General features: G+C 49.3%; 1 protein-coding gene across 1 annotated transcript in view; it reads right to left on the reverse strand.

The window, feature by feature from the left end:
* GDF6 (growth differentiation factor 6) overlaps window positions 1-11,719 on the reverse strand; it is an 18,720-nt gene that overhangs the window by 2,570 nt on the left and 4,431 nt on the right. The window contains 2 exon segments of the mRNA XM_027765486.1: window positions 1-2; window positions 4-175. The exon segment at window positions 1-2 is cut by the window's left edge and continues 2,570 nt beyond it. Of these exon segments, the coding sequence (XP_027621287.1) occupies window positions 1-2; window positions 4-175 (174 nt within the window).

Genomic DNA, 11,719 nt, shown 5'->3' on the forward strand with positions numbered 1-11,719 from the left:
GCCGACGGGCAGGGAAGGAGATGCAGGTGGAGCGGCCCGGCCGGCGGCCCCCCGGGCGTTGCGGGCGCCTGGCGGAAGAGCCGCAGCTCCGCGCCCACCAGCTCTTCTTTGTCTGAGAGCGTGGACACATCAAACAAATACTTCTGTCTCCGGAGAGGAGTGTGCGAGAGATCGTCTGCGAGATAAAAAATAATTACAGTCAGTTTCACTTAAGGGGAGATCAGCCCGGTGCTCTTCGACCGCTCCCAGGAGAGAAAGGGTGGGGAGCGGGGCAGGCAGACCGGGGAGTGCAGACCGGGGAGTCCAGCCCGGCCGGCCTGGGGCCTGACCACCCCTGACTGCCCGCCCGCCTGGTGCACGCGCAGGGAGGGGGGAAGACCAGGGCAGGCCTCCTCCCGGGTTAGCTCCGGACTTTCGGGGCGGAAGTCGGTGGCTGCTGGCTAGGCTACAGCCGCGCGGCCTCCCGGGTTTTCCCTCCAAGAGGCTTCATAACCACTAATGTGCCCTTTGTGGTCGCGAGCCTGGGCCGCATTTCCCCCACGCCTGCTCTGTGCTGGCTCGTTCTTAACTTTCATATCACAAATGTCACTTCCGCGGAAAGGCTATCCCGACCACCCTGATCTAAGGGACCCTGGTTTGTGATCTTCCCGGCACTTCGGATTACCTATGATTTCCTCGTCCACATTTCCTTCCTTAGTGGTCTGTCCTTCCCAGCAACACGCCGCCCCCCTCTAGCAGCCCATAAGAGGGCGATGCCATTGTCACTCTTGCTCCCTACAGCTCCTTGGGCCATGCCTGACCTGCAGTGCACCCAGTCAGTAAGTGAAGAACTTCTACAGTCACAATTCTCAATCTGGTTGTTTGTTAGAATCTTCTGGAGAACTTAAAACTACCCGTGCCAGGGGTTCGCTTTAGCTAATGAAATCAATCAGGGCTTGAGCAGGGGGGGATTTTGCTTGTTAGCTTTTTTTTTTTTTTTTTTTTTTTAAAGCTCCAAGGGGGTTTAAAGGTGCAGTCCTAGTTTAGACCCCCTAGCCTGGGACATTGTTGCCCATCAAGCAGTTTTGGGGAGGCATTTTTAGCTCAACATAATGTAGACAGAGTGAAGAGATGCTACATTTGTTTGTTCTTTTAATTGACCCATCATTTAATAACAAAGAGGAAAGCATGGAGGCTTCCAGAAATAGGGGTGAGGGGAACACAAGGAACAAACAGCACATCAGTAACTAACCATTGAGGAGGCCCCTTCAATAAAGATGGGTACACAGTACCTGGAAGGAGGAAAAGCCCTCCCAGACTCTGACCCACAGCGCCATCCGCTTCTCTGTCCCATCATCGCCCAATCTGAACTTCTCTTGCTTTGCAACTACCCCTACAGATAAGTGAGGAAAAAATAAAATTGGGGACACATGGAATTGCAGGCTTTTCAAACCCAAGGCAAATTCTTCAGGACCAAGGCAAAGCTGGACTTTTTTTTTTTTTTTTTTTGGACACATTTGTGCATGAAGCCAACCTCACTTCAGTGTGCAAGGCGGAAAGCTAACCAGATTTTCCTGGGCTGCCTTCCCATAAAATATTTACAACCCAGCAAATACAAAAATCCCCAAAGCCCCCAGCTTTCCCCCAGAAGCTAGTAAAGTTGGGGTCGATTTCAATAGTAAAAGTGTCACTGGGTCCCTGGGTCTGACCTTCCCTGCCTGCGCAGATGTAGCCCCAGGGCGGTGGCTCTGGAGCCTCAACCACACCCAGTCCCACTCCAGGCTGACCGCAGGGCCGGCCGATCACTCTAACACACATGTCCTGACCTGAGATGGAGCTGTGGGAAGGGTTAGAGAGGTGAAAAGGGAAAAACTGCTGGAGGCGGTTGATTTATGGAAGCCAAGACCTTCAAACCAACCAGGGTCACGTTAAAATCAGAGGGAATTCAGCACACTTTCTTCTCCTTTTTAATAGAAACCTGTGTCTGACAACGCCCACATCTCTACACCTACCTACTGCTGCCTTAGGCTTCACTTTCTGCCTCTCGCCCCACACTAGGGAATGGGTGAGAGGGACAAAACTCTCCCTTAGGACTAGCTAAGTATTGTAAGGGGTGACATGTTTGTAATCTTTATCTGCATAGACAGAACAGGTCTGTAAGGTGGGGCTCCTATTGTTCCCACTTTACAGATGGGAAAATCAAAGCTTGGAAAAAATTAATAGCCTAAAGTCAGACAGTTGGGAAGACTGCTATCTATACTCATTTATTTAATTCAGGAGTGGGAGTATTTAGTCCCAAACCCTATTGCCCTTCCTGTAATCCAGGGAGTACAGTACAAAAGCAACCAAGAGTGCTTGGTTGCACCCCAGGATAGAAGAGAAGGGTCATACAGCCTGAACTGTATTTGCAGAGCTATAATTCCTAGAAGGAATAAAACCTGGACTCCCTTAGGAAATCATTTCCATCTCTGCTTATATAACTCTTGAGATGGTTTGTCACTGGTTGACAACCACTAGGCAGGTGTAAAACATAACGATTTAGGATTGGGCTTTAGCACAGTGGCTAAGTGCAGTGCCCAGGAACTTGATCCCACATGGTCAACCACAGTTCAAGTGCTCACAGGGCAGCTTAAAAACTCACCAGGTACAAGTCCTGATGGATGGAGGAAAAAAGAATTGTGACTTAACTATGTGCCCCATGGGGGGTGGGGGGTTCTGTGTGTGTGTGTGTGTGACATGCCCTCTGACAGTTAAAAAGGAGAAAAAAATTTTTCTTTCTTTCTCATTCAACATAGAAAGATCGGCTTGCTTTTATTTTCATTTGATAGATAGATATAGATGATAGATATAGATATAGATGAGCTAATAAATGGTTCATCTGCAAAGCCAAGTCAAAACATCTTAGAGAAAAGTTTCCACAGATTCTGCAGCCTCTGGATTTTTGATGGGCTTAATAGCAAAACCAGCCTACCCTTACCCTTTCCCTTTCCAGGGCTGGGGCAAGAATGCAAAGGGGGACCTCAGATTCCATCCTGCTCCTCCATCTTTCCATAAAAGCCTCATCACACACTTCAAGGGCCTTGTTTGCATACAAGTGAGTCCTCTAGCCCACAGATTCAAGCATCTGAGGGCTGCAGGTGCACATAACAGTAGTGTGACCCACTCTTGGGTGGACAGACCAGATGAAGAAGGTTTCCCGGAAGGGATCAGGGCTATTTGGACAAGAATTCTGTGGTCCAGGTACCTGGAGCTTGGTCTAGAATAGGGGCTCTCAGAGCCACTAAACCACCAGTAATGTCTAAAGCTGCAGTATCGGTACCACGTAGAAACTTGTTAGAAATGAACATTTTCTGGGGCCTGAAAAGTTGGTGGTAGGGCCCATAACTTGCATCTCTAGTAAGCTCCCAGGTGATGCTGATTCTGCTGGCCCAGGGAACTCACAGACTAAGAATACTTAGTATAGGTGGACATAGTTCCCAACACAGTACTCACCAGAACCAAGTCATTGTCTCTGCCGCCCCTTTCCTAGTCCCCACAACAACCCCACATTGTTTTCTTTCAACCACTTGTTCTCTCGTAGGGTCTTCAGACTGCTAACCCCTAAACAGAGGGTCCAAGGAGGTGACTGCTGTGTGCAGCTCCCCTCCAGACCACATTCCCTACCTGTCTGAACCTGCTGTGGAGCCATGCATCACAGAAATAGCCCAGAGGAAGTACCCAACCTTGGGAGTGTCTACACCACTAAGCGATGTGAGCCAACAGACACTGCCTGCTAAAATGGCATCACAGAGCCTGGCAGCTGCCAAGGGCCACCTATGGGCAGGGAGACAGCACCTCAGGATCCCTTCTGGAAGTCTTCTCTCCCATTAAGTCCTTTATGAATGAGGGGGTGATGTCATCAGATGACCCTCTCTCTCATCCTGTTGCCTAGAAACATGCAGTTTTCATTTCAAAATCATTCTTGACTCCTTTACCTTTGTATAATGAATCCAAGGTTTTAGACCCTTACATTAAAATTGGCCAGTAGTACATCATAAGAGCTTTTTATCTTGCTTTGATGCTTTGTTACAACCCACACACCAGCTAACTCAATGTTTGCTGAACACACATAAACATATTTCAAGGTACAATTGCCAGATTTGTGCTTATGCTCTTTAAAAAAAAAAGAGAAAGAAGGAAGGAGGAGGAAAAGACAAAGGAAGAACATACCACTGGCATATTTGAAAAAAATACTACACAACTACATTAGCAAGTTGGCAAAAGGCTGAGAGTACCTCATTCCACCATGAAGAATTTGTAAAAAAAAAAAAGCCAAAAAGGAGGAAAATGTTAGTCAAAGAGTACAAAGTCTCAGTTAAACGGAAGAATGTAAGTTTTTCTTTTAAAAAGTAGTTTGAAAAATAAAGAAAGAAGATTAGTAAGGAAATGAAAGTAAGACCTAAGGACTTGCAAGCGAAGTGTCATTTCACCCACGTTAAGGCAGGAAACTGGCTTGGAAAGGTGAAAGCATCCATCCATGGTCACAGTACGTCCATGGTCACAGTACGTGGCTGGGGAAAGCTAGAGAGCAAGCACCTGAGCAGAAAAGAAGAGAGGCCCATCGCACCAAAGAGCAGACGCCTGGGAACCTTAGTCCCCACGAGTGGCCTGAGGCAAGATGCACAGCGGCAGGATTCCTATTGCCAGACACGTGGTGCTTCCTGATGAGGGCTGCTTTCCTGGGCCAACCCATAGAATGCTTCAGAAAACTCAAACCTTCCTCTGATTTATGATTGGAAGGACCCAGCATTGCAGACATGGCTGGGATAAGTACCGAGCTTGAGGTCACGCTTGAGCATCAGAGTTGGGTTTTCTGTCCCTGACAACCCCTACTCAAAGAGGAGGGGCCCTTCACGCTGCAGACTCTGGAATCCCCCATGCTTCTCCTTCTCCGTTTGCATCCGGCCCCCATCTTCTGAGTTCATGGTGACACTGGAGGCTACAGGAACCTGGCCAGCTCCCTTCTGCCGCCCTCTATGCCTTGCATCCACTTCTTCCAGAGGCACAGACCCAGAGATAGGCGACTGTTCAAAAGCCAAGAAGACAGTGAGTTTTCTCACTTCCACACCCTAGGCAGGGATAGGGGAGGGCAGGAATGATCATCTATCTTTGTGAAGGAAGCTCCAGGGATCTCTGTGGCTAAGCCTTTCCCCTACCACTTCGTTTTAGAGCCATCAGTAGCAATGAGCACTCTGGAGCACCACCTTGTACAGGTACATGCTCAGAACTTTGATGGCCTCTCTCATCCAATCCTCACTGCGTTCTTGGTTAAGCCTACTGTTATCCCATCTATAGATGAGGAAACCAGCGCTCTGAGAAGTATCATAAATTGCCCAGTGTCTTGCAACTATTATTATATAGTAAGAGACTTGTGCCAAAGGGGCCAATTCCAAGTGCCAACCCTAGATGTGTGGCCACACCCCTCTGCCAAGGTCCTGATTGGGCAGTGGAGCAAGAGAGGGAAGAAACAGAACATCTGTTCATATTCAGCATGAACAACACAGGTGGCTGCCCCTATTTTGTTTGTTTTCTCCTTTTCTTTGCTAGGCAGAAGACCACCAAGCTCAGAATTCATGGCTGGCGTTGAAGTTATGCCTCTCAGTTTCAGCACTACCCATCCATCCAGTCAGAAAGAGAGCCAGGTGTACTGGGTGAGTAAGACAAGCCACCCACTTCGTCTGGTATGGGGAGGCCACGTAGAGGAAATCTGTGCTCCAACTATTTATTGTCCCTGTGGTGTACAGTGATCTGGGCACCCCTGAGGAAATACTCCTCTTGAATCTGGCCTGTGTTGAGATCTAAGCCTTGCAAACTGACTAGATGCTAAGCATCCTCAGTGAGATGTGGATTCAGGTGGCAATCCATGCACAGTCACCCTCTTCCGGCTGCTTTTGCTTTACCCTGATACTCTTGCTTGATTATCTGACATAATAATTATTATAACAAACACTGGGGTAGCACTAACGGTGGTGCGGTGGTGCGCTGGGCATGATCAACATTCTTAAGGTGCAATAGATAACTCATTCCTCAAAACAAAACTACCTCTGAGAAAGGTTATCACTATAAATAAAACAGAAAGCTTCATGAGTAACTTGCCCAAGATACTAAGAGCTAGAGTTAGCCACCTATATCTACACTACCCCTCAGACATCCCAGCCTTGATCTCCCTGCCTGGTAGAAACTCTGAGAGGCTCATTCATGCCACCTGGAGTGAGGGAGGGCATCAAACCCCAGACCTCCAAGACTAACAAAAGGAATGCCAGCAACTGGCCTTTTGACAGAGAAAGTACAAGGAAACTTAAGTTTCTCATCAGAAAAATGAGGATTCTTCTCAATTCTGGGATGCCATATCGGTCATCACTGTCTCCTCTATAATGCCAGGTGAAAGATGACCGCCACTCCAACATCATTAAGGACTGGGTTCTTCTTGCAAGTTTCCTCCTCTGTGGGGATCAGTGCCAGTGCTGGCCCATAATCTAACCCATGTGAATCTCTGGCTGGGGTGGAGGGAGGTGGGGAGGAGCCCTGAGAAGTCTCTTTCCCCTTTTGACACTCTTTTGACACCCTTTTGTGGGACATGATCTATCCATAGAGTCCTCAACTTTCTTCCTATAAAAGCCTCACAGACATTGAAAGGGCATAGCATTGCATGACCCTCAGGCTGCAGCCCGAGACTGGCCCCTAGTGCCTGTTGGCAAGGAAGGTCCCCTGATAGGTGGGTCTGTAAGTGCGTCTGTGTCCTCAGCACGGGTTCACAGCTTGGCTTCCCCCTAGGTCTCTTAGCTTCCTGGTGCCTTCCCCAATAGTTTGCTCCAAATTTCTCAGCTTATTGGTCTTTCCAAAGACCAGTAGTATCCAAGGTGAGTCCTCCACAGAGTCTCCATGAGCCTTTCCACCCTCTTTCTCAGGATTGGCAGACTCATATCCTCCTGAACCCCCACTATGAGCATGGGCCCACACCACAGGTTAAGCGAGTCTGCTTGCCTGCTTGGATCCCACAGAGAAATCCCAGTGCCATCCAGCAAGCTCTGGCTCAGTTTGAAGCAACAGAGTGAGGTTGGGGAGGAGGAGAACGGGGCTCTTGAATCCCACCAGACTGAAAACAGCACAGTCTTCAATGCAGTAACTTCAACCCCTAGGGTGCTGGTTTCTGGTGGGCAGTAAGGGACCCCACCAGACTTTTCCCTGAGTTTCAGGAGACTCCTTTTGTGTCTACAGGATGAAATAGATTAATTTATAAAGACGTTCATTTGCAAAATGAACTTAGTCAAGACCCTGATGGCTGCAGGTCATCTTGAAGAACTGGAGTCAAAAAAAAAAAAAGAGAGAAGGGGGCGGGGGCAGATCAAGGACTCTTTACCCAGCGTCTCTATTGTCACAGCCTCTCAGTGGTCCCGCTCAGGACTCCTGCCCACAGGGCTTCGAATCTTAATTTGACATCACTGCAGATGAAACCCAAAATGAAGCATGATCTGTCAGCGATCCAGACACAACCCTCCCCACTTTTCCTTGTCGGGTAAACAGCGGGCGCTCTGACTTTCTCGAAGATCACAGCCCTTTTGGGGGCCACAAGTACTGGGCCCAGCTCTGCCTGATTTGCTGGGGACAGCCTTGCCTGCGCGGTTGACCAGTAGAGTCACCCAAGAGGCGGAGGAAGCGACCCGGGCTCTCCAGGAAGGCTGGGAGAGTTTGGATAAGAGAGGAATCGTATTTGGGAAGCCGCCATTGGGACAGGAACAGGATCCGGCCTCTTGGCTTGAGCGTTCAGAGATGAAAAGAAGAATAGGTACCCGTTTTAAGCGGTTCCCCCTCCCGGCTTCATTCTAAGGTTGCAGTTTGAGGTAAGGGTTCAAATTGGCCTTTTAGTCCTACACAGGGTATTGAACTCCAACACCCAGGGGTCCTGCGCAGGAGAGATCGCAGCACTGTGTTCTTTCAAGAGCTGGGTGGGTGCAGCCTCTGACAAAGGTATTGTCACAACCCGGCTCCTCTGTGTTCACTTCGGTGAGCCAAAACAACGTCACAAGATCAGATTCCTGGCGTTAGTTGTGTAGTGTAGTCCAGCAGCCTTCGATTTCCTTAGCCACAGATTATCGGAGAGGCAGTCGGCTGAGATCATGGGGGGAGGAGGTGGACCAGTTGGCCAGGAAGGCAAGTTTGCAAAGCAAGGACCCTGATTGTCCTCGGTTCCTAGGTTATTTAGCGATACCCCTGTTCCCGCCCTCTATCTCTCTCCACTACTAAGCTACACCAGCTTGGGCCCTCCTCTGTCCTCTCTTGCACGCCCACTATCTAGACCCTAAGCCGTGCTCCGCCCCCAGGCTTCCCTACTGCAAGCTGCCGAGCGCGCGCTTCTCTAGGAACTCAGCGCAGCACCATCCGCTCCCCGCCCCCGCCCCAGGCCTCCAAGCTCCCGCAGCCTCTCTCGCCAAGGCGACCCAACCCAGTCCCCAGCAAAGCTAATGCATTGTTCTAGAAGGCAGAGGACAGCAACCCTGACCCATTAGGCCAACGAGACCCCATTTCTTTCCTGTAAACAGCAGATACGACTTTCAGCTTAAAAATAAACAGCCACGGCTTGGTGGAGGCAGAATAGATGTCAAGCGACGGAGTGGAGCGGCAGACCTACATTCCGCTTTCCACACCTCGGGACGGGTCAGTTCCGTCCCCTGGTTCAGGGAGCACGGTTTTGACCTGGGTGTCCGATACTGAGGGGTTATCGAACTAATAATGCCTTTCACTTCACTTAAAAGCCCCCAGGGATTATGGCTGATTTGCTCTAGGTCGTTGGATGCACGAATAGCCCTGGCAAGAAACGAAAGTTTTCACTCTGCCATATTCCTACCCTATCTTTTTTTACCCCCAACAGCCCATCCCATTCCTTTCTCCTCCCTCTCCCCAATATCCCCAGAAGACGTCGTTACTTTTCAGGAGGGGTGCTAGAGCCCCAGAACTCCAGCTAAGAAAAGCTGGCTATGCTAGGGCCTCCGTCACTGCACCCGAATTCCCTGCGAGTCCAGGCAACGCGCATCCTCCCTGGTCGGATGGAGGAGCGATCACGTCCTGATTCCGTTTAGGACTGGGGGAGGGACTCATACGGCCTGTCGTGGGCTGTGGTTTGGGTGATTTTTTTTTCCCTGTGCAGAAACGGCAAGGGTGCTCGAGCACGTTTTTGATCCCCTCCCCCACCAGCAACTCTACCGCGCAAACTCTCAGAGGCAGGAGAGCCTCCCGCTTCGCGGAAAACGCTGTGTCCTCCTTAGAGTAACCTCCCTAGCCAAGGAAACTCGGCAGAAATCCCGGTGCAACCTGCGCTCTCGCTGTAGAGACGGGAACGATTTTTAGCTTCTTGCTTTTATTCGCCAGTAAAGCGGATCTTACGGCCATAGGGACTGGGGCGAGGGTAACATATGTAACAAGCCAGTGGCTAAGGGGTTAGTTTGGGCCTTAAACACGTGTTGATCACTCCGACCAAAGGACCAGAACAAACTTCTAGTTTAAAATTCTTGCCCCGCCGTGCCCAGTCTTTTCCCAGGACCTTCCCATTCACCAAACGTTCTGCGGACCCTAAGCCTGGACCCTGGCGCAAATCGCGCGGGCTCTCTTGCGGGCGCGCGCTCACACGCACGCACTTGAAGGCTTAGCACGCCTATCCCAAGGCTGTTCTCTCTTTCAGGAGAAATAAAGCCTAGATTGGAACCTTCTGCCCGGCTTCCTCATTTGGCCGTCTGGTCTGCATTAGTGTTTTTATAAGGGACTCAAACAAATCGAATACAAGGTCACCAAATAATTAACAGTTGTGAATTCCCTTCGTCCCCATTAAAATACTTCCCTGCTTATATTTCATTTTCCGTTTGCCAACGACGACAGGGTCCGGGCAAAAGCGTTGCCCCGTTGATTACACCATTCTGCAGCCCAGGTCCACCCAGAACCCCGCTGTTTTGCATAAACATGACGTACCAGATGAACTTCAATCGCAAGGGATCTACGCAGCCCTTTGAACGCCTTCCTGGCAGCGGGGCTATCCTCCCATGGTCTTGTTCTGCCCTCTCCTAATCACAACCCAGAAGGTAAACGGAGACGCCAACAATCAGCAGAAAAACATCCTGGGAATTATGTCTCGGGTCTCAAGTTCCTCAAGGATGTTCCGTTGTCGTTTTGGTTTTTATCTGTCCCTTACTGCCTCCTTTCTGAGAGCGTTATTGTAACAAAAACAACCACCCCAAAATGAATTCATTCATTCATTACATTAATAAAAGGTATTCTTATTTAAAAGTCATCCGGAAACCAAATCTGCAGTGATAGTCTGAGACCCATTTTGGTTCCCTCTCAGACAAGGGAGGTTGTCTCTCCCCTTGGTTGTATGATTTGCCACTTTCCACTCCAGGAACTGAAAAAGCTGAGTACTCTCTCCCTCTCCCTCCTTCCCCTCTCTCTCTCAGCCCTGTTGAATTCATAGGCATTCTGTCTACCTTTCCAAAACCCCAGGACTGGGGGTCCGGGTCCCCAGTACTAGTGACCTTTAAATGAGCTATTCCATAGAGTAACGATCATTTGACAATATCCACCTTGTCCGTTTTGATCCAGGACTGCACCAACACACACACACACACACACACACACACACACAGACTTTGCCCTCTTCGTGGGTTCAAAATCATTTTCTTAAAAAGCACGATGTGGCAGCATTTTTAAAGATTAGGTATAACCCCATTTGTATGTCTACTAAAATAAGTCCTGGAAGAAGCAAAGACTAGAACAAATTCAGACTCTGACATCTAAAGTTCCATTTAAAGTCCTAACAGGGTCTTAAAAAGCCTCCAGAGGAATATATATTAGCCCAGGAAGAAAAATATCTGTGTTTTTTGGACTTCTTGCCATCATCCTTTAGAAACCTCCTCACCCCAGATCTACCTATTTACTACCCTAGTTAAAGATGAATAATCTAGAATCTTCTCTGAGCCTCCATCTCTCAGTAGCTGTGTGTCCTTGAGCAATTTGCTTAACCTCTCTGTCTTCTTCATTCACTCATATTATGGTGTGATTATAGCAGTTTCTCCAGGAGCAATTATGAGAATTAAGTGAGATGATTCATGTAACGGTTTCGAGCGCGGTACTTGGCACATAGTAAATGCCCAGTAAATCTTGATTATTATAACCCTCTTGACATGTGGAGAGCAAACCAAAAGGAGGGACATTAAAAGAAAATAAAAAAGAAAGTTACCGTCAAATTTTCTCGTGGAGGATAGGAAGAGTGGGGTGGGGGGCGTGTGGTAGTGCAGGTCTTGCTGTTACTATAGACCCAACCCGCTCTCATCCATTCGGGGCAGAGCTTTTCAATGGGGGCTGCCTGTGTGTGCCTGTTGGGGTTCCCGGGTAAAGAAAGCTTTTTGTAGATAATATATGAGAAAGGCACTGTGCCTCATGAACCAGCTTCGCGTTCTTTCTTTTTTTCTTTGCTCCTCCCTAGGAAGAACCCCTAGCTTCTCCGAGCCAAGACTGCCACACTGGACGGCGACTTAAACATCCCTGAGGCGAGGCGCCAAGTGAGCGCGGCTGGCCCAACTCTAAGCTAGACGCTGCTCTTTCCTTTTTGCCAGGCCATCCGCGGCTAGGGGGGAGGGGACGTTGGGGGTGGGGCTGGCGCGTTAAGGGCCCCCACGTGAGAGGGGCGGGAGGCCTCTCCAGGGGGTGGGGAGGC

The sequence above is a fragment of the Tupaia chinensis genome, unplaced genomic scaffold, assembly GCF_000334495.1.
Source record: "Tupaia chinensis unplaced genomic scaffold, TupChi_1.0 Scaffold138407_1, whole genome shotgun sequence".
Lineage (NCBI taxonomy): Eukaryota > Metazoa > Chordata > Mammalia > Scandentia > Tupaiidae > Tupaia > Tupaia belangeri.